Source organism: Marmota marmota, unplaced genomic scaffold (assembly GCF_001458135.2).
Source record: "Marmota marmota marmota unplaced genomic scaffold, marMar, whole genome shotgun sequence".
Classification (NCBI taxonomy): Eukaryota; Metazoa; Chordata; class Mammalia; order Rodentia; family Sciuridae; genus Marmota; species Marmota marmota.
In genome coordinates, this window is record NW_026000224.1 from 4,826,804 (window position 1) to 4,850,834 (window position 24,031).

General features: G+C 41.0%; 1 protein-coding gene across 1 annotated transcript in view; it reads left to right on the top strand.

Annotated features, from left to right (window-relative positions):
- Erich1 (glutamate rich 1) overlaps window positions 1-24,031 on the top strand; it is a 61,970-nt gene that overhangs the window by 8,874 nt on the left and 29,065 nt on the right. Inside the window, exon 3 of the mRNA XM_048792850.1 lies at window positions 6,969-7,103. Coding sequence (XP_048648807.1) covers window positions 6,969-7,103 — 135 coding nt within the window. The remainder of the gene's footprint in view (window positions 1-6,968; window positions 7,104-24,031) is intronic.

The following is a 24,031-nucleotide window of genomic DNA, read 5'->3' on the forward strand; positions in this document are numbered from 1 at the left end:
CTCAGCATCTGCTGCCATCAGCATATCCCAAATCTGACCCCTTCTCACAGAAAACCCTGTGTTACTGACTGCCATATTTTACCTACCTCTCAGAGGTCTGACTGTTTGAATGGCTGGGGGCACGTATCTTGGCAGACCCCAACTTCCATAGGGATGAGAGGAGATGCAGGAAGAGGGGTCAGGAGACCAAATGGCAAAGATGGGGCAGGCTGCTATATGATTCCCTTCCCAACTCTCAAGTTTCCATTAAAATCACTCAACTCTCAGGTGTGGATGATGATGGTTTCCATCTGGCTTAGCAAGGAACATAGGAGACACAGCTGGAACCACAAGGAACCAGAATAGGGCAGATGCCAGAAAGTGTTGCCTCTGGGTGTGCAGATTAATGGAGGCTTTGGGCAATCACAGTCCTTGGATTCGAAGCATGTGCCAATTTTCTTAATTCTCCAGGAGACAGAATTGTCTCTTGTTGTTGTTACTGGGGACCAAACCCAGGGGTACTCTACCACTGAGCTGTATCCCTAGCCCTTTTCATTTTTGAGAGGGGGCCTAAGTTGGCAATGCTGACTTCAAACTTGTGCTATTCCTGCTTGAACCTCCACCTTGTGCTATGTTACTTTTATTTGAGCTGAAAATTGGAAATCTACATACCTAATAGTTGAAGATGGTTGAATGAAATGTGCTGTATTCATAAGATGAAATGCTTTTCACCCATTAAAGTCAGATGTTAAAGATGTGTGTAGATATTGCCAGTGTCCTTAATGTGGGAAAAATGTATTACAGTCACGTGAACTTTAGTTTAAAATATTGAATATAGGAAAAATTATGTAGATTTTTAATAGTTGCTAACTTATTGATGGAACTATGGGATACTTTTATTCTCTTCCTTGGTTGATTACATGCTTACTGTAACATTTTTAATGTTTATTATTGTTATTGTGGTCTTTTAAGACACTAAAACTGGAAAACACCCAACTGCTTTTGTTAAAATGGGTTTGAAAAATCCCTGCTAATCCCTGTGACCATCACTAAAAAGTAGAGAAACAAAGTGTGGTATGTTCATTTAATAGAATGTTACAAGCTCCTTAAAGCCATGAATCAGTTCAATGAGCCTCAGTGTTAAGGAGAATTTGAGTGGAAAAGTAACTGCAGGGTATGTGGACTGTAAGAGCTTCGTTTTCCTACAGACACACATGCCCAAGAGCCTACGACTCAGCCTTTAGGGATTCTGACCAGAATCACTTCAGGAAACTCTGACGCCTTTGCACAATGAGTCTGTCCCCTAGGGTTGGTGTCCCTCTCCCACTGTTAGATCAGTTCAGGTCACCTAGCTTTCTGTGACACAATATGTGCCCGTTTGTCTCTTCTCTGTCCCTTCAGGAAGTCACTTCTGTGGGATGGAGGTCTTGCCTATCAGAGTCTTCATGACATCCCTAGTACCCTCTTAGAGAGCTGTGCCTTCCTGAGTGTGTTCACTAGACTACACCTGAGCTTGTCTTAGGCCTGGGGAAAGCCTAGGGAACCGTAGCACTCATGTGTGGTACCCTCTGAACTGGCTGTAGCCCCACTAGCAGTCAGAGCCCCGGTGTCCCTCTCACCAGTGCTGCTGCTGCTCCTTCCTTACCAACACCCTCTGGTTGCTGTCCTTGATGCTGGGCCACATGCCAGGCATAGAACACATCATCCAATCTTACAGCTGTCATTTATGGGAGAGATGATTATTCCAGAAATGGAGAAGCTGAGTCTCACACTACCAGGCTAGTTGGGATTAAACCCTGCCCTAACCCAGCTGTGACATTATAGCTGGGACTCATCTTGTACCCAGGGAAGGTTTTTGCCTTGCCAAAATGCTGCTGCAGGTTATGGATTTATAAATTCTGATGAGTTGATTAGAGCAATGGATTCCTAGGGATCAGGGCACCTCAGATCCATCACAGTATTACAGAAGCAACACTGAGAATAACCAATCGGACAATGATTCATTTAGTAAGATATTGGATGATGATTGCTGATTGTAGAATAGCAATGGATGTATCCTGCCAAGATTAAACTCACATTCTACTGGGACTACATGATAAAATCTGTGAATAACTGCAAAATATGAAAAAGTACAGTAAAGCCATGCACAGCACATGGTTGGCTGCAAATGTTTCCAGAGTATCTAATAGGAACTTATAAAGAGATGGCATAGTGCAGGAGGCGGTCACAGAGGCACATTTTGAATGAAACACACAATGAAGAACATCAAGGTGCAGAGCCCATGGAAACCTAGTCCTCAGGCTGTTCTTGACAGAGGCACTAGCTTGCACAGGCTTATTGTCAGAGTGTGGTGTACTGTATCAAATGAAGGAAGTGCAGTGTGGGCAGATGGAGCAAGAGGATGAGCAAGACTGACCACTCAAGCCAAGGGATAGTGAAACCCTTACCCACAGTGAGGTGACTTTATCGTCTGGGTCAGGAGACAGTGAGACTCTGACCGACAGTTAGGTGACAGACTACTAGGTCTTCCCTTTGCTCAGGATGGTTGATTATTGACAACAGCCTGTGCCCACATTTAGCTATTTAATTTGAAAATTGAAGATTAAAACTTATGTTTCCTGTTAAACTGACAGTGTTTCAAAAACTTCCTGGTCCTGGAGTAATTGGACACTCAGGTATAGAGCATTTCTATCAGGCTGGACATTTCTATGCTGCTGGACTCTCTAGTCTACAGAGCACAATGGGACTTGGGAATTAGTGGGTTGTGGATTACTTTACGATTTTGTTGGGGGCCCCTGCATAGCTATGTGAGAAAGAATGAATTGAACCTCACCATCTGAAACTCCTTCAGCAACACTCCACAAGGATCCAGAATCTTCAGTTTGAATAGGAAACCATAAAGGTGCTGGAAGAAACTATTAGAGGATTTTTTTCCCTGTAGAGTTTTCATGTACAACCTAAAGGCATAGAAGGAAAGATTGTTAATTATACTCTGGGGGGGGGGGCGGTGCTGGGGCTTGCTCAGGGCTCTGTGCATACAAGGAAAGCACTCTACCAACTGAGCTATATCTCCAGCTCTAATTATACTATTTTAAATGCAAAATTTTGCATTGCCAAAAGGCCGTGAAGGCAGAAAACAGTGAACTAGGAAAATATTTGAATATTAGTACTGACAAAGAGTTCATTTCCTTAATGTATGAAAAGCTCACGTGTTAATAAGAAAATGACTACAAGTTCAGAAGAACTCTGGGCAAAGCAGCATCAGAGGCAATTCACAGACAGATATACAAATCTCTCAGCCCTGAAAAAAGATGCTCTACCTCTGATTATAATAGAAACAAATCAAGAGTGTGTTGGAATCCCATTTCTATCTGTCCCTGTTGTCATAGATCAAACATTCGTTCATGCCCTGGGTCAGGAGCAGGCAGGTGAGCAGACCTGACTGTCTGAAGCCTGAACATACACCATGGACATCGTTAGCTCCAAATGCACACACCTGGGATCTAGCAGTTTTACTTCCAGCCAGTTTTCCTGCAGAGTAACACATATGCAGAATTGCCATGCTCAAGGTTATTCATTATGGTGGTGTTCAGAATAAAGAGGGATTTGGAAAGTCTAAATTTCCAATGGTGAGAGGATGGTGAAATGCTTTTTGGCACGTTTGTCCTCTGGAAGCATATGCAGTCAACAAAAGGGATCTGAGCCCCTTCATGACTTACAGAAATGAGTAGGAAGGTGTATGAGGCAGTGAGAGAGTTTAATCTCTGGGGGGAAAAAAGGAATGTTATATGTTGATTTATTTGTTTGAATTAATTCTGATAGCTACAAGAATCCACAATACATAGTAGTATTTGATTCCTCCTGGGAGGGAATCAGCCCGGAGCGGAGATGGCAAGGAGACTTATCAGGCATGTGTGTAGTCTTGAGCTGTACTATTGTTCTGTCTATCAAGTAAATGTCAGGAATAAAGTCTTACATAGAGACCAAGGGAAAGATATTGTCATATCTGCAAACCAGAGATTTTACCACCCACAGACCCTAACCAAGAAAACAATCCAGTGTGTTTTAGCAAAAACAAAGGGAACCTAGATTAGGAGGCAGGGATGATAGGGAAAAGAAGAGAGGTCAGAAACTGGTGAAAGTCCTGGTAATGTGACTGACTCTTGACCTTACTAAAGAAGTACTTATTTTTGTGTGTTTTATAAAACTTGGAAACCACTGTGGCTAAGAAGAATTTGTGGCCTTATGGAATTTGGAGAAGAATGGCCAATTGGTGAGGAGTTACTAGAGTGCTCTCTGGGGAGATGAGATGACCTTGCCTAGGGCAAGTTGGAAGTCACTGTGTCTGATGAAAAGTTCTTGTGGCAGCTACTGTGGTGGGCAGACATCTGTGTAACTCTCCTAATTTTATTTATTTATTTATCTATTTATTTATTTGGTAGACGGACACAATACCTTTATTTTATTTATTTATTTTTTATGTGGTGCTGAGCATCAAACCCATTGCCTCATATGTGCTAGGCAAGCACTGTACCACTGAGCTGCAACCCCAACCCTCTCATTTTATTAATTTTCACAGTGAGACAAGAGAAAGGGCCATTATAGAGAAGATAGGAAGATGGTTTTCATGTGGCACCAAGGACATAAAGATGCCTGGTCCTGAACTTAAGGTGACAGTGTAAGCTCTCAGAACTGAGAGGAAGTGAGGGTTCTGTGGTATTCAGCACTGGTATTGGCCAGGTGGACAGAGAGAGAAAGGAACTCTGCTCTGTAGACACAAGCAGAGGAGGGTTTCTACCAAATCACAGCTGGAAAGAGGGGTGGGGGTTGGGGATAGTGGAAGAAGTTGAATCAGTGGGTTGGGGTTCCAAGTGAGTTGTGGGATTAAATCAAGCCAAGTGGCAGTATCATAGAAAACCAATAGAGCTGCTCAAAGTGTGTCCCTTCTAACACTTAGGGACTTCCAACCTCTTGTGTATTTTCTTAGGGATATGCCACTGTTGACTTTCCTCAAGCAGAAAGTGTATCCCTCTTGCCCTCTCCATGTCTCTATCACTCCCCTGGAAGACTAGCAATCCCCAAAAGCTGAGCTCAGATGTTGAATGTTCCACATGTCTGGTGAAGATGGTGGGTTGGAGACTCAAATGGCTGTTGGCTGTTACACAAAGTGTGACCCATCTCTTCCTTGTTTATAACTGTGGAGTGTAATGGCTAACATTTGGAAGGGTGAATGTCATCACAACAAATCATTTTTCCCTGGAAAGAATATAGACGTAGAAATAGTTGTTACTATAGATTACCTGATCACATTTACTAACAGAAAAGCAGACCAAGACCTTGGGTAACAGTTGCCTACCTCTCCTAGACACCTCTGATGATGACAGTGTTGTCATTTGCAGCTCAAAAGCCTAGCTTGTAAAGTCAGCATGTGGCTTCCCAGAAGACTCTGTCTGCCTACCATGATGCATTTCGAAAACTTTTTCTTAGATTCATTGTAATTTTCCATTGCATGAATCATCTCATGCTTCACTTCCATGATACCTCCCATATTCATCCTAATAATTAAGTGAACAATGACATTTCTAAGTTCTATTTAACTTTCTTATTAAGAAAGATTTAGCTGATTAAAAGCTTCCAAAAATATTCTGTAAAAAATGATCAAATGTTGATGGTACCCGATAGAGATAGTATACTCGGAAGCATGTCTCCATCTGCCCTTGATTCTAGCAGAGAATGACATAGTAATTAATCAACTGTGGTGAATCAAATTAACTATATTTCTGGCATCTTAGCTTTAAGAGAATGAAATACATTGATAGCAGAGGTATTTGAAAATGTTTGAAAGTTTTTACTTTTAATATTTTATATTAAATATCTTGAAACCATATATTCTATTATATATCTCAGTGATTTTGCTTCATCTTTGTTATTGTTTGTTTTAAAATAAAATGTTCATCTGTGAAACACTAATTGGGATATTCATGCATGTTTGCCAAACATAAGAGAGTCACTTTGCCATATTTTTACATGAAAATGTGAGCATTAAGAAGATTTATACTACCCAATATTAAAGAGTATGAAAGAAAGCAGCCCTCTTATAGTTAGTTTTCTTTCTAGATGGTACATATAGAAAGTCAGCAAAAGGCTAATACCCTTCAAATCAATAATTCCATCTGTAGGAATTTATATGAAGGAACTAAGTGGCCAGGTGTGCAGAAGAGTATGCAGTAGGGGTGGTCATAGCAACCATGCATGACAGGCCTAGTCTGCCTCCATGTGCAGAGTTTAAGAGAACAGTTAAACTATAATCTATAAAAATGTATAATACATGTGGCATGATCGCATGAAGGTATATATTATGTGCCTATGTGTCTGCATATGTTTCTATGTTTATATATTTATGCAAGTGTGTATATCTTTAGGGGGCATTGATGTGTCTGGATGTGTGTATATATCTGTATGCATCCGTGTGTGTCTGTGTCTGCATATATTCTGTGTGAGTGCACATACATGTCTGTGCATGCTTGTCTATGACTGTTTGTGGGTATGTACACCCAGTATATATGCATTATCAATACATATGGAGAAAAGGTTTGGAAAACCTGCACCAAAATGTTGAAAGTTTCATGACATGATAATAAATGGTATGTTTTGTGGACTATTATATTTTCTGTTTCATATTCATGAGATAGTTTTATTTTTTATCTTATGAAAACTCAGAAGTTTATAAGTAACTTAATGTGCATTTAAATAATCATAGAAGTTCCTTTCTCCTGGCTAGATATATAACTGACTCACTTTTCTGGTGAAATTCTTGGTTTATTAAAAGTGGTATTTATGTCAGTGGTTAGATTTTATTGAGCTATTTGTTATTTTATCTTCATTGAATTTTTTTGGAGAAACAATTCTCATGTAGTCAGGACAAATAAATGTGTGGTTACATTATGTAATATTTACCAGTGCACATCATTTCCCTTTTTTCTTTACAGATGGTGACATTAAGATCCAACCTGAACGACGGCTCTATACTGTTAGTTTGCCTCCTGAGGGGTATGTTCCCTGTTTGCCAGAGCCCAGCAGCCGCACAGATTCCGAGAGTGCCTCCAGTGGTACAGATGCAGAAGGTAAAATGTTGTGTGGGAAGAAAGGGGAAAATTTTTGCAGACAAATCTTTATTTTCTAGAATCACAAATTAATTATCTAAATTTATAATTAGAGGGATATGGGTAACCATATCAGTGTGTAACAACCACATAATGTACAGATACATATTTTACAACTATTAAAATGATTATAGGCCAGGCAGGGTGGCACACACCTTTAATCCCAGTGGCTCAGGAGACTGAGGCAGGAGGATCACAATTTCAGAGCCAGCCTCAGCAACTTAGCGAGACCTTGTCTCAAAATAAAATATCATTAAAAAGGGCTGGGGATGGGCTCAGTGGTTAAGCATCCCTAGTATATACCTGGTAATATACCAATCCCTGGTATATTAAAAAAATGATTATAAAAGAACTTGTAATAATAGGAAAAAATACTTAGTGGGGGAACTTAGAAGTCTGGAATAAATACGTCAAAATATGAATAGTACTTATCTTTATTAATAGAACTTTTTTCTTAATTTTCCAAGCTTTTGAAAATTTTATTATCAAGGAAAGAAATTATTTTGTATGTCTTTGGAAAAATATACATCTAATTTCCCTAGATGACTTTAGCAAGTATAAACTAAGAAAGTCTACACTATAAACCTTAATTAATTTGAATATTAAGAAAATGTAAGCTGTGGTAGTGCACATCTGGAATCCCAGCAGCTTGGGAGGCTGAGACAGGAGGCTCATGTGTTCAAACTCAGTGAGACCCTATCTCTAAATAAAATATAAAATAGGGCTGAGGATGTAGCTCAGTGGCTGAATGCCCGTGAGTTCAATCCCTGGTACCCAAAAGAAAGGAAGGAAGGTGGGAAGGAAGGAAATAAATCTAGTTTTCTAATATGGATCTTTCTGCCTTCCTAATTAAAGGGTCAGAGACCATAAAATCAAAAGTGGGATAACTAAGGCATTGTGTATTCATTTATTTCAAGCTTTGTTGAAAATCTTTGAAATACAATTATTAGATAAATTCTTTAACTAGAAAGTTTAACTGTGTTCTTATGGATATAAATTACTCTTGGTGAGTAAATTCATTATGTACTTAATGTGTTGAACAAGAAAATATGTTTGGTTCATTCACATGCTATTATATACAGTTGGTTCTTATTCACACATTTTTGTTGGCAATTATTTCACTCATGTCTTTGTATTCAGTTAGTTCATTTACCTGGCAATATATGCAGTTGGCTCATGTGCTGTTGAATATTGTTAGCTCTCATGTGCTATTGTACACAGTTGGCTCTCATCCTTGTGCCCTTGTAAACAGTTGGCTCTCTTTTTTTGTGCTGTGGTGTATATTTAGCTCTCACTTATTTGCTACCACATACATTTAACTCTCATTCAATCATTCATTCACCTGCTTTCATGTATACTTGGTTTTCATACACTTTAAATGCAATTGACTCTCAGCCTTGCCCTTGTTGTATGCAGTTGATTTACTCATATGCTGTTGTATATAGTTGGCCCTCACTTGTGCTCTGTAACAATGTAAGGTAGCTGTGCTGCTGATGTCCCTGCAGGCAGCCTGTTTTCGAGAGGCCCCAGGGATTCTGGTTGAGAAAGCCTCTCTTTGCTGTAAGCTAACAGCACCTCCCAAGCTGTTTGGTGGTACTAAGCTGTCCAAACGTCTGGAAAATGGAAAGGTGTTAGTGCTACGTAGACAGATATTTCTCTTACCTAAACTGTTTCATCGTGATCACGGGTCCTGGTCCCTCAAGTAATTACTTTCTTCCCATGGCCTATGTAGCCTGTTGCCACCTCCTCCAGACAGGTTTCTGGGAACAGTTATGGGCTGGGGAGAACAAACCTAATCGCTCTACAAAGAACAGAGGAGAAGAGCTGGGTCTGCAGCTCAGTGGTAGAGTGCTTGCCTAGCATGTGTGAGGCACTGGGCTTGATCCTCAGCACTACATAAAAATAAACTAATAAAATAAAGGCATTCTGTCTACAACTACAAAATTTAAAAAAAAAACACAGAAGAATTGAGCAATTAGGATTCATTATATTTAAATAGCTGTGGCACCCAGGCACATTTAATGGTAACATTATTGAAACTTTGAATACATTGTTACAAGTAACATTTTTTAGAAGTTGTTGGGCAAAATAATTCTCTTACTTCATTTTCTCCTTTGCTTTCTGGCCCCTGGGAGCTGTAAATACAGGCTTTCTGTTTTTAGGAGGAAATGGTGAATAATGATCACTGCCGTGGAGTGGGTGGGCAAGGGCATGAGGGCTTGGCAGCAGGCCCACACCTGTCAGTTGTTTCCTCAGATGGGGCCTCTGAACCTCCCTGACCTGATCCCAACTTTGTGTTTGCCCTCACCATCTGGCACTGTCCTCAGAAGACCTTTTGGAGCATGGATGGTTGCCGTCTGCTCTATGGAATAGCTCCTACAAGAGGTCCTATTAGTTAATTTAATAACTTAGCATGAACTGAAACCATTAACCCAGTTTTTCAGAACAGTTTTAAACCACTTATTAATCAAAGTTGGGCTGGGAAGTTGATATTTTGAATGCTTATAGCTTATCTCCAAATATGTTTATTTCCCTTTTTTTTACTGTCTATTTATTTTCATATTTTTTTTTTTTTACTGTAACCCCCATGAAGTGGACCATTTAAGAACACTGGACTAGATAAGGTTGGAGGAAAGGTATGAATCAGCAGTGCTTACTTACTTTACCTATGTCCTCCATAATGAAAGAATATTCAGAGTTCTGCACTGTGCTACATCAGGCTGGTGGGGGTGATGCCAAGGTAGTCCTGCTGCCTTCCTGGAGCCTTGAGGGGGCTCGCTAGGAGCCTGCAGCAGGAAAAAGTCAGGGCCCAGGATATACACCTCTTTCTGACCACCTCCAAGGATCATACAGGAATAAGACATAGAGACATCAAAGAGGAGAGTAAGAGGAGGTTCTGAATTTCTTCAGTTGCAATTTCAAGCAAAGAGAACATGAGGACTAAAGCTGGAAAAGAAAATGTCAGAGTGTTCCTACTTTTCAAAGAAGTACTTCCAGTCGTTGATTTTATTTTGAATTTCCAGAATCAACTAATCTCCTGGATGGTAACTTCTTAAAGACTGTGAAAGATAAGACCTGGCTCATGTTTGCCTTTGCTGCTACCATTTCTGGCCCCTGCCGGTTTCCTCCACATTTTACTGTGCTCAGGGCTTTGCTCAGACCTGTTCTGTAAGTACCAGTCCATGGGCAGCTCACACTGATTGCCCTTAGCACCCCTACCACCCATCTGGCCTTTACAGTCACATCTGAATTCCTCATGGCACTCAGGGGCTACTCCTCTGTTGCTTCCAGGAAGCCTTCTTTGAACCCCTAGTCTGGGCCTCTCATTATAACATTTGCTCTAGGCCCATATTCGCATCTGTCAGTCCTGAGCTTCATGGGACTCTACTATGTCCTTTGTCTCATTTTCCTTGGTTCCTGGCCCAGGGCCTTGTGAAAAGTCAGAATCCAGTGCTTATTAACTCTATCAAACTTGTTCCAGGGCTTGTGTGTATCTGTGATGAAGACAGGACGGTGCTCAGAAGCCAGAACAAGACCCAGATTTCAGCACTTCATTCCACTCTGCCTCCTGTCTTTCACAGACTCTGATTTCTTTCAAGTTTATCATTAGTTAGGAGCAGGTGGGCAGAAGTGTAGGAAAGGGAAGTGGTGTTGTTAAACCTGAGTTCCAGTCTTAAAATGCATAATTTTATGCAAATGGGGTTTGTTTGGAGAACTCTCCCCACCTGGGCTGTGGTTTAAATTGCAGCAGAACCGTAGGTAAATGGAGGCTCCTGCTCTTTCCTCTTCCACAGGGCATCATTTCTCTTCACGTTTCATGTTCTCCAGAGCCTGTGAACCCTTGGCTACTAGTGACAGAACAATTCTCTCCACAGATTATACCAAAAGAAAGCCTTCCTTTTGGCATATTTTCTGTGGGAAATGCACACCAACCTTCTTTAGCATGTTAACTCATTTATTTGGCAGGAACACTGCTTTGCTCGCTGTCTTGGAACATTCATAGGATGCTGCCCTACATGAAGTTATATAATCTATTGCAGTTATATTAAAATTCCTCTGGGGTGGCTAGAATCATAAGTAATGTTTGTCCTCAGAATATACTGAATCACATTCATCTCTGGGTGAATCACATTACAGGATTTGGAGACTCTAGATGATGTCTAGTAGATACACATGACAGGTAGGAGCTGCCGATTAGAAAGTGTCCCATCCTTACTACTGTCCAGAAGCATGTTCCTGAGCAGCTGAGTAAGATACAAGTCTAATCACTTAAGAAGAAAATATCTCTTATCCTTAGCATTCCTAAATGGTACACCACCAACAAAAGTGCATATTGGTGAGCTGTCAAGTTTTCATCCAAAGTCCAACTCCAGTATTTGAGAGTTCAGTTCAAAGAAAACATGAATTATTAAGTTCATTAGGTTTTGGAAATGTGTTCTTTGTATCAAGTCAGACCATACGAAAGCCATATACCTGGTTTATGTTACTGTACCTGTCCATAAAAAAAAAAAAAACTGACTTGGAGTTTCATTTTTATATTCATCTTTTATTGCAGATCAGTTAAAGACATAGAATGTTTATTGTTTCTTTTTCTTTGCTTATTATAAAATGATCTGTTAAAGTTTTATTACTTAGCTTGGAGTGGTGGTGCACGCCTATAATCCCAGCATCTTGGGAGGCTGAGGCAAGAGGATCACAAGTTCAAAGCCAGCCTCAGCAATGGCAAGGCACTAAGCAACTCAGTGAGACCCTGTCTCTAAATAAAATACAAAATAGGCCTGGGGATATGGCTCAGTGGTTGAGTGCTCCTGAGTTCAATCCCCAGTATGCCCCCCTACAAAAAAATTATTACTGAGCATTGTGCAATCACTAACATTTACATAAAAATTCATAAAAATGTTTGGATTTTGTGAATTGGTATACTGCTACTTATTGGATATGAGTGTGTTTCTTGTTGATGCCCTTTATTCTTCAGCTACTGGGAAGCTCAGCCTTTAGCCTTTCATTGTTTTCATTCATTTGCAGTTGTTTTTCCTTGACCTCTGTTTTCTGATAGTTGCCTTTGAATCATGTAACTCATTCCTTTTAGATTAATTCCTGAAGACATTAAGTTTTCTGAGCTACGTCTTTCCCTTTTTGGAAATACACATAATCATCAGTGTTCCATAACTAGTTCTCTTTATTAAGTGCCTTTTAGATGTTTATGTTAGACCCTGATGATATGAAGATGGCAAAGAGGAACCTTGCCTTCCAGGTGGTCATACTGGTTGGGGTGGTTCATATGCAAGCCATCATGGTAGTGGCTGGTGAGCTGTCAAAGAAGAGGTGGTCCTGAGGGAACAGGAGGAGGGAGCCTGGGAGCCCCGTCTGAAAAAGGCAGAGCAGAGCCTGGGATGCTGATCTCAAAGCACAAGTCAGCCAGTAGGTGGAAGCAGGACCACACAGAGGACTCACGAGCAGAGGTATCAAGAAAACTTTGTAGAAGAGTGACAAGCTATGTGTATTCCACATGGAGGAGGCATAGATTTGTCCTGTTGCTGTGTGAATCCATGCCCCGTTGTGAGTCCAGTGGGTAGCAGGACCATATTTGTAGTCCAGACCTTCTCATTCCGGGGGAAGTAAATGAGAAGCCCACCAAGTGATAGAGAAAATACAGAACTGTTTTGAAGGGTTTCCAAGGTGGGAGCTGTTAGTCCTAGTGACATTTTGCCAGCATAAGATGAGGGAAAGCTGGGCCTGATGGTGCACATCTATAATCCCCACGTCTGGGAAGGCTAAGTCAGAAGGATCGTGAGTTCATAGCCAGCCTCAGCAACTTAGCCAGGCCCTGAGCAACTCAGCAAGACCCGGTCTCTAAATAAAATATAAAAAAGACTGGGGATGTGGCTCGGTGTTTAAGCACCCTGGGTTCAATCCCCAGTACCAATAAATAAATAAATAAGGGAAAGAGCTTGAATGGCACCAGGGTATCTAACTATTACACAGAGGAGACATGGTGGCAGTTGTTAGGGGTGTCTCCCGATGTGGGTGGTGAGCAAGTAGTTCTGACCTTGAGGTGAAAGTCCCTGTGGGAGGTGGTGGTGTTTGCTTTTGAATGAAGCCCCCTCCGGAGAACATCATATCTCTGTGTTTCCAAGTCTGTGCATGGTCCCACTTGCGTGGGTGTCTGACACAAAGCATGATACAGAAGAAAGAAGATCTTTAAAAACTAGAGGAGAAGCTTTTGAAAGTCTTTTGTAAACTCTCATGAGCTCCCGTCATTAAGCAATTCACATTTTACATGGAGAATGCTTCTTCTGTATTTAGTTATGGCAGGTTGGCCTCCTGGACTCTAACTAGACTTGAGCTCCCTCCTCAAGATCTCCATTGAGTTTGAAAACCTGTGTCTTGCCCCTCCAGCTTTATCCAGTGTCACACCATCTTTGCTCTCCTTACTCATTATTACTATGTCAAGCCTTGAGGTGCTCAAACCCAGTGTAGCTCTGAGCCATGGTGACTCCTGTCTCTGCATCCTCTTTCGCTAGCAAGGGTTAGGCATGTACTTGTGTGTGAACATACATCGGAACGTGTATGTTTGTTCCCACACCCTAATCTTGACATGCCTCATCAAGACCATCAGAATGCATATCTTTTTGTACTTAAACTATCACAGTGAGTCAAGTCAAGGAGAGCAGTCTTGAAAACAGAACTGGATACTGCATTTCCACTGCATGAGTTGTGTATTTCATAAAACTGTTTTTCTGTTGGTATGAAACAATTATGTATTGTTCCAATAACTGATGCATTTTATTTTGTGACTGAAATAACTTCACATTTCCTTTGTAGAATTCTTGTCTTCTCCAATAAAGTCTAATTTTAAGCTCTGTGGACCTTCATTGTTTCATCTCTTCTCCCAGTATGAACATTCTGTGTTCAGTCAGCCTTGTGTCACATTCATTTTATGACAGATTTGCCTTTTACATTTATATCTTCATGTCTCATTCTGTGCTGCTTGCTCTGCCCCATGTTTGTTTAACACATATGAGTAGCTAGACTGAGAAGTCAGCTTTGCAACAGATAGCAACAAGCCTTGATCCCCTTCCGTCTCCTTAGAAACAGAGTCATGACTACGATCTTTAATTTCAACTCTAGCTCTCCAGTGGACCCTCAGGCAGTTGTGGAGCCTGATGTCTTGCATGTGCACTGTTGAAAACATTGGTGATCCTGAGCTGGCAGTACCTGAAGTGTGTTCACTTGGTTTGCAATGCATCTGTCAGGACCACCACTTTCATATCCTTTTTCCCCAATTAAAGTAAATACTTATATTAGCTATTTCTTTCGTTTCCCTTTACTGATTTCACACATCCTTCCTTTCTCTAATTGACAAACGTATGTCATTTGGAAGAAACCGAGCTGAGGCATATTTGTTGGGGCGGCTAGCTTGAGTGCCACCAGAGGTGAGCTTACTCACAGGACCTGTTCACAGCAGTGGCTGCAGAGGCTGGTCTCATAATGAAAAGGGCACAAGCCCTGCCTGCAGATGGTGCCAGAACAAGTCCTGGAACCCCTCCAGAATGTTTTGTTTTAAACTAAAAAACAAGCAAGTCTTTAGGAAGGAAGGCTCTTCCTTTTCTATATGCTCTGACCTTTGGGGGCCAGGGGTAGGGGGTGTTGTTTTCCCTACAATGGAGAATATTTTGTTTATCACAAAAATGCTAATCAAAGAAAAATCAAGCATTGCAGAGGTTATACATAAAGTGAGATATCACCTCAGGGCTTGAGACAGCATCTATTAAAGTCTCGCCCCATGCATATTACGTGTACATATGGAGGATTTTACTTTTCAGTATATAGAGATATATCGTTTTTTCAAGAAGGATTAAGTATATTTTAAGAATAACTTGGTTTATAACTAGTTTTCTCTTCTCTATTGATCAACCTTCATAAGGTTCTATAGTGCTACGCTAGCACCTTTGTATATAAACACCCTTGTACAGGCATGTATGCATCATTATATTTTACAGATATGTCTGATCACCTCCTGAAGAAAATTCTTAGAAATGGAAGTAGGTTCCCAGGTTTTAAGGTGTTAGAGTCTTTGGAACAGCAGTCCCAATTTATATTCCTAAAATGTGAATTCACATTTTAGCCAGAACATCCCCTCTATGTTCATGTGAGAAAATGGTCCCGGGGGGATTCTAGTTCTAACAACTATAAACTCACAGCTTTTCCATGAAGAAACTTAAAATTTTTTTATGGCCAAGGACACTATGAACAAAGTTGAAAAAGAAACAAAAACAGGAAATATTTGCATGTTACATGGTAGATAAGTTAATTTCCTTAAAATAGAACACATTATTAAAAACCAATAAGAAAAATCATCACCCCTATAGAATGAACCAACTTGAAATGGCAGTGCCTGACATCTGCTAGAGGCCGAGCCGGCTGGCCATCCGCCTTCCCTGCTGAGGCAGCACCCGGGATGCTCCATGTGGGCCATTTCTACCACAGGGAGGACTGCTGTGTGGGGCTGCAGTTGTGGCTCACTGGTAGAGCACTTGCCTAGCATGTGTAAAGCACTGGGTTCAATCCTCAGCACCACATAAAAATAAATAAAATAAAGGTATTGTGTCCATCTACAAAAAATATTTTTTTAAAAAACAATTGTGATAATAAACATATAAATCATCCTCATGTGGTGCCTTATTTTTATATATTTCACACAAAACATTTGATCCATTTGAAATATATATTGTTTAGGAGAGCATGTCATATGTCATACATTCTCTTAAAAAAAAACGAGGAGGGGGAAGAGAAAAAATCATTTACCTAAATTCAGCACCTTCTATTGCATTATCTGTTGATTTTCTTCAGTGAACTTAGAAAACATCTTTACAGTAAATTAATTCCCCTTTTCCTTGCATCTTAGCATCTGGGGCTGGACAGTCTCCCCTGGCAGTGGTCTGTCTGCTCATGCAGTTGATGGCAGTATCACATCCCATCTGGTGGCATTCAGGTGTCACAGAGCCATAGCTATGCCCAGATGAAGCATGTGCCCTATAGAAACCAGGGTGCCTCTTGCCCACCTACTGAAATCTAGAATTCTCCAGCTGTCCCCTCATTCTCCTTATTTTCTTCATAAAAGCTTCATTATCTTTAGTAATTGCCATGTTACCAGTCTATAAATTGGTTAGTTATTACTATCTCAAATAACTACTTTTTTGTATGGCCAATATTAATTGCTATGTTTCATGATGGTGCCCACCTTTCTTCTTATAACAGATTTTATGAACCTTGTGAACTCTAAAGTATGGGGAGACAGAAGATCCTGAGTCACCTAGTCTCTATATCTTTAATTTCAGCCGCAGCAAAACAGTCCCTGAGCTACTTACCTAGTGCTTACCTCGAGGCCTGTAACCAAGGATGGCTTCCACTTCTTCTCCATCATAATGGACACAGCAGAATAAGCAAGGCTTTTTTACCCTCTTGCATGGCTGGTCTAGTTGCCGTAGTCCCTCCAATATCTACTCCCCGTGCCTGTGAGATGCATCTACCTGTTAGTACTTCCCATAAGCCCTACCCCAAAGAGTTGCCAGATGCCCACGGTCAGGACATAGAGCCAGGCTGGAACACACTCATCACTCTGGCATACCAGCCACCCCCTTTAGGCTGGTATACCTCTCTGGATAACCACACTTCTGTGGAGAATTGGGGAAGACGAGAATAAGCCATTCCTAAATTCTTTATTCTATTTCTGAAAATATTGCAAGGAACTTGGTCAGTTTCACTGGAAGCCCTGCATATCTTGTGTTCCCCTTGTGCCCATCAGCCTTTCCTCCCAGGGCAGCACATCCTTCCTTCCATTCTATTTCATGGTTTTGGGTGGCTTTTTTCTTTCAACAATATGTCTAATATCTAAATAATTTAATACTAGTGTATTCCCCAAACAACATTGTTTTAGCCAGCTTTTTTGCTGCTGTGACTAAAGGATCCAACTAGCACAACTATAGAGGAAGAAAAATTAATGTAAGGGCTTATGGTTTCAGAGGCTCCATTTCTCCGGGCTGCAGAGTGTGTGGCGAAGGGAAGCAGTTCACACCATGGTGATCAAGAAGCAGAGAGAGAGAGACTCCACTCTCCAGACACAAATATATACTCCAAAGCCACGCCCTAATTCCCACCTCCTCCAGCCACACCCTACCACTTCAGTTAACACTCAGTAAATCCCTATCAGGGGATTAAATCACCGATTGGGTTAAGACTCTTACAACCCCATCATTTCTTCTCTGAACCTTCTTGCATTGTCTCACATGTGAGTGTTGGGGGGACATCTCACGTCCAAACCCTAATAAACATACATTGCACTCTCAGGTTCTGGCTGTCTTGCCTACCAGCAGTTTTTACCAGCCATAGCAGGGAAGGCAGGATGGCCAGTCAGCTCAGCCTGTAGCAGAGCAAGTGTAGCAAGTCCAACTGAGACCAGGTAAGGGAAAGGATCAGGGTCCTACCCCTGTGGGTCTCAAGACACTGGGGCAGAATTGACTGTGACCCCCTTGGCCTGTGGTGAGGCTCATCATCTCTGCTTCTATCACTTCAGATTTCTTTTACTATCATTCTTTGTATTTGTTACCTTGCCCCTGGGCACCTGATCAGCTCCCACCACCCTGTGCCTGCCTTGGGCTTCCAGGATTCCCCTGCCTCTCAGTTACTGCCAAGTTAGTGCACTGCTCAGTAAAGGCTTTGGGGTGTCCTCCACCATCATCTGATCTTAGCAGAGTCTAGTTTGTCTTTCTAGACTCACTGCCCCAGGCTGCAGCCTCTTTGACAACCCTCCCCCTCCAATATACACCTTAGCCAACCAACAGCATGTGACTGCTGCCCACCCTTTGCCTCCTGCTTCCAGGCCTTTGCTCAGCATCCACTATGATCAGGTCCATCCTCCCTGGAGAAATCTCAGGCTTCTCAAACTCTTCTTACCCATCCTCCCCACAGACAAAGACATGTCTTCTCCCCTCTCTCTCTCTCCTAATTGTGTGGTCCTTCTTCAGGGCTTTTCCCTCTCTACCTTATGGAGTCAGTAATCCTGGCCTAACAAGTTTGTTGTGCCAATCAAACGGATATTCGCAAACTTGCACAGATGTGCGTGTGGCCAGCTTTTCCCTCCCTGAAGTGCCCTGGCCCAGTGCTTGCTAGAGCATGTCTAAGTCAGCATTTGGTGAACTAAGCTGAATAATGATTTATACAAATAGCATTTAAGGCAGGTGTCAGTACTCTTCTGATTCATAATCACAAGAGGGTTTCACTGCATGACATGGTCTTTGTGCTCGGATTAAGCCACAGAGTCATCGGATCCAAGTCATTTGTGTGAAAGCTATTGTGCTTATTATTCCAATAGCAAGCACCAGTTGAAATAGGTATTAATTTCCAAGCTGTTGAAAGCATGAACTAAATGCACAGTTCCCATGTGCATTCTTTAAGAGTTAGACACCCATCCTTTAAATGTGTTTTGACAGAATCAGGCCTTCGATCTAAGGCAGATAGTTTTCAGATCTTACTGATGCTGTCTTAGCTACTGTTCAGCTTTTATCTTTGCTGAAAAGAGCTTGAGACGTAGCTCTGAGCATTCTGGGGTGACTGCTACAATGGGTTGCTCAATTTCCAGCTCCTTTGAGTAATAGGGTACAGCCAGGTCCAGTAGAGCCCTGTGCTGGCTCAGGCGGTGCTTCTGTGTGTCACACTTGCTCAGGATATGGCAAAGCTGGAGATGGTAGTTTTTCATTCTTGTATTAATGTGTTAAAGTGAGACAGAACATTTAACTCTGTGAAAGCCTGTCGTTCCTTGTTGTTAGGTGAGGTGGCTGTGAGGTAGACTGAAGATGGAGACATCTTCGTTTAGATCAGTGACCTCCACAGCCTCACACCTGTCAACAAGTTGAAATAAAAGTCTGGACCTGTTTCATAGGGTCTGGTGTCTTGTTGGCCCTTGTATTCCATACCCAGATTCTTTCTTGTCTCCATTAAGCTAACTAGCACAGCATTAGGTATTTGTTTGATTAAAGGCTATGTGGGCTGGGGAAAGGAGTGTGGGGATCCTCGAAAAACTAGGAATGGAACCACCATATATCCAGGTATCCCATTCCTTAGTATTTATCCAAAATAACTAAAATCACTATAGTGATACAACCACTTCAATGTTTATAGCAGCACAATTCACAATAGCCAAATTATGGAATCAGCCCAGATGCCTGTCAAAAGATGAGTAGATAAAGAAAATGTGTGTATGTACACAATGGAGTTTTACTTGGCCATAAAGAAGAATGAAATCAAGGCATTTGCTGGTAAATGGATAGAACTGGAGAACATCATGCTAAGTGAAATAAGCCAGATGAAGAAAATCAAGGGTCAGATGTTTTCTGGGGTGACTGCTTCTCATATTGGAAGCTAGAGCAAAATAAGGGAAACAGCAGGAAGAGTCATAGGATATCATAAAGATATAGGGAAGATCTTTGGAGTAGAAGAAGGATATTGAGAGGGAGGGAAGAGGGATGGGAAAGGGGAGAAAATGCAGAATGGACTTAACAAAATCTTATGTCCACATATAAATATACCACAGGGAATTTCACTTCTTTGTGTGTGGAAAGCAAGGAGAGGATCATTGGAGTGGAATAGAAGGATGAGGGAGAGAGGGGGAAGGGAAGAGGAACAAGGACTGAAATAGAGTGGGTTAGATTTCATGCGTGTATGATCTTGTCGGGATGAACCCAACTAGTATGTATAACTATAATGCTCTATTCAAAAAAGATTGGATATTAATACCAAGAATTAGCAAATGGAATTATATCCAATTAAAAAGCTTCTGCACAACAAAGAAAATAACGTGAAGAGAGAATCTACAGAATGGGAGAGAAATCTTTAGTAGCTACTCTTCTGACAGAGGATTAATATCTAGACTATATAAAGAGCTCAAAAAAGTTAACACCAAAAAAAAAAAATCCCAGTTAATTAATGTGAAATGAACTAAACAGATACTTTGTGAAAGAAGAAATACAAATAGCCAACAAATATGTGAATAAATGTTCGACATCTTTAGCAATTAGGCAAATGCAAATCAAAACCACACTGAGATATCCTCTCACTCCAATTAGGATGGCAGCAATCAAGAATACAAACAATAAATTCACTGTTGGTGGGATTGGGAATTAGTCTAAACACATGGAAATCAGTATGGAGGTTCCTCAAAAAAGCAGAAATGGAACCACCATATGACCCAACTATACCACTTTTCTGTATTTATCCTAAAGAATTAAAATCAGCGTATTATAGTGACACATGCATGTGCATGTTTATAGCAACACAATTCACATAGCCAAACTATGGAACCAGCCTAGGTGTCTCTCAGTGGATAAATGATGTAAGAAAAGGTGATATGTCTTTATTCAGCCATAAAGAAGAATGAAATTATTTCATTTACAGGAAAATGAATGGAACTTGAGAACATTATGTTAAGGGAAATAAGCTAGACTCAGAATGTCAAGAGCCATAAATTTTCTCACAAATGTGGAAGCTAAAAAGGACAAAAGAAAATAAAGATGGGTAAATATCTCATGATAATAGAAGTGAGGTCAACAGAGGAGAGGAAAGGGACCAGGTAGAAGAGGACAGAAAGAGGGGAAATACTGGAGAACGACATTGGTGAAATCCATTGATCATGTGCATGTATAAATATGTAGCAACAGATCCCACCATTATGAACAATTATAGTGCACCAATAAAGAATGTCAACAAGTGTATAGTCATGTTGTATGCATGTGTAGAAATATCATGCTGAATTCTATTAATGGAATTATGTATAAAATTAATATACAGTTAATAAAAATGGTCATAATAAGTAAAGATTGTGTGGGTGCAGAAGGTCATATGTTAATTTTGAAATAGCTTATCAGTGGAATCTACACAATTTTTTTAAGCCTGCTGAGGGAGGGAGGAAGGAAGGAGAAAGGGATAGAATCAAAAAGGACAAGTTTGTTCTGATTGCCCCTTGTTTTCTTAAATCACACTTACCTATTCCAAAGCATTGTTGGCACATATTCACAAAAATATTTGGATTACACTAATATTTATATCTTAGCAAAGATCTATACTGTTTCTAGATCTCACTAGAGTGATTTATGAGTACTTTTATTAGATATTGGTTAATGTGTATTCAACTAATAGAGGTTCCACAATGAGACCGTATGAACATAAGACAGGAGATCATTTTTAAAATAAAATGCAAATTGCCTAAAGCTGAAGAGACACTCAAGTATGGAAAAATTATCATAGTAATAATCATAATTGCGAAGAAAGATCTATAGGATGTCAGAAAATACAAACATAGTCCAAAGAAGAAAACAGAACTCTTGAGGAAAGAATGAGAATTAATCTGAGGTTCTCAGAGCCCATCACATTCTCCAGGGCACAACTTAACCTCTGAAAAAGTGAGCTTTAAGTTAGTCTTCAATTCAAAAGTCCAAGTCAAAAAGAGTACTCATCCGGCACTTCTCAGTGTCAGAGCCTTTCACGTGGCCTCATCTGGTTGTGTGGTCACCAAGCCTGCTCACCCACAGAACTGAACTGCTGGTGACCTGAGCCGTCAGAGTCCTTAGACAAAGAGACCGTCCCGTGGCTACTGACGATTCCGCAGAGCAAGGTGGGAGAACGTGCCAGAACATAGATGTTTTCCCATCTCATTTACCTTTCAGCCATCTGGATCTCACTTTTCTAGTCTGTATAACGAGGGATTTGATGAGAAAGAAGTAAAAGAGCAAGGGGAGAGAAAACAGAAGGTGAGGAACTGAACAGAAGCACTTGACAGGCACAGAACAAATCAGCAGGCCAGTGAGTGACCTGACGAAGCTTTGAGCCTCACAGGGCAGAACCCGTCAAGGCTTCCTTCCTGATTGTATCTCGTCTCCTAGCAAGAACTAGGGGCAAGAGAATGCTCATGGAGGGATGGCTGCCTCCCCGCCATCACCCTCTGCAGACTCCAGGTAAGTGGCTCTGTGGCTGGCAGCACCCTCTGACCTGAGGGTAGTTCTCATTTTGTTAAATAGGACTTGTGTTGTTCCCTCGGGCCTACCTATTCTCACTTGTTGCAGCAATACAAATTTGTTTACTGGTTACATGTGATTTCCCACGGAATTTGTACAATATCTTTGTCGCTATCCGTTCCTTATTCTTTAAAATTATTCATGAAATATGAAAGGAAAATTTTTCTGGTGTGGGAAAAATTCATACAGTTGTTATATTCAACATGGACACTGTACAGAAATGGGACTGTGCTGGGGGTCTTAACCCTCCCTCCATCATCAACAGTGGGGAGGTTGAAGGCACAGAAAAACCCGTCCAGAAATGGTTTTAGAGAACCAGTAGTAGTCTCCTGGTTCAGCATCTACTTTATTGTGCAGCAAGAATAGCTTTTATATGGGTACCTGTAACAGTCATGATAAGCCAGGGGTAATACATACATATTACCTTACAGAAGTTAAGACACCGAGAGTCCAGAAACTGGCTACGAGGCAGTCCAGCCCCACACCAGCAGGGGAAAAACTTCTTGTCGAAGGAACAAGGACATTGCACTTACCAGTGTTCTGACAGCACTGTGTCCCAAAACATAGCATTCAATGTTAGGACTTCCCTGTTGCACAATGAGTAAGATAAGCATTCCTCCATGAGGGTCCAAGGTTAGGCCCTGCAGCTGGACTGTGGTGGAAGGATTTACATAAGACTGCTGAATCTTGAAACAGGGAAGCTGTATGAGTCTGTGAGTTTTCAATGTAAATTTCATTGCATTTATATTTTCAGTCAGTCCTTAATCCCAGGGCAATCACAGCCTACTCAGAAACACTAGTGTTCACAAAGGTTAGCAGTTAGGCAGTGAGTTAGACAAGTTGATAAATCTCTTCTACTTGGAGATGACTGACAATATTCTGATGGCTTTATACTCCATTTCCACCAGGTGGCTCTCTTGCACACTTTGGTCCGTGGCTTCTGGGTTCCTAGTAATCCTGAGACTCACTGCATTGTTTCAGGTTGTAGTAGCACTGGCTGTGTGACATAGATAACTCCTTCACTGTCAAGGACTCTCAGTAAAATCATGGGCACCCAGTATTCCTACCTAACTTAATCCTTATCAGTCTGATTGGGAGAGAGAAACCCAGAGTAAGAGAGTACCTTTTTGTAAATGGGGATATCAACAAGTAACTCGGCTCCTGTAAATTTAAATGGGTCACAGGTAGCTATTACTTTGAGCTCCAAAGACAATTGAGTCATTATTTGTGGAGAAGATAAACAAATTTTTTTAATTCATTTTTGAGCTGTCAGTGAACCTTTATCTTATTTATTTATATGCCGTACTAAGAATTGAACTCAGTACCTCACACATTCTAGGCAAGTGCTCTGCCACTGAGCCACAACCCAAGCCCAACAAGCAACTTTTGCTTTTGACTTTCAGAGTGCAAGGATTGTCCTGTTATTGCTCCATATCTACTTCTATGGCATCTAAATCTAAGCGGTTTGTGGGGAACCTTGTAGGTCAAAAGTCGGAGATATGGGCAGCCTCTGTCAGGTCTCCTCTCATCCTGTAGGAGCTCTGTCTCTTCTCACTTGAATAAATCCTACCCTTTCAAGAAAAATGAAGAAGAGGAAGGGTAGGGAGAAGAGAAGGAGAAGGAAAAAGAAGTTGTAAGATCCTTATTCATGGAGAGGTGGTAGGTCAGTATGTAGAAAAAACAGTTTCTACCAATAAGTAGCAACTGTTATCAGTACCTGGACCATGTGCTGTGGGAACACAAAGGATTGGGCAATTGGGAGAGTTTAGATAGGACATGAAATTTGAGCTGGTGCTTGATAGTTAACAAACTGTTACTAGT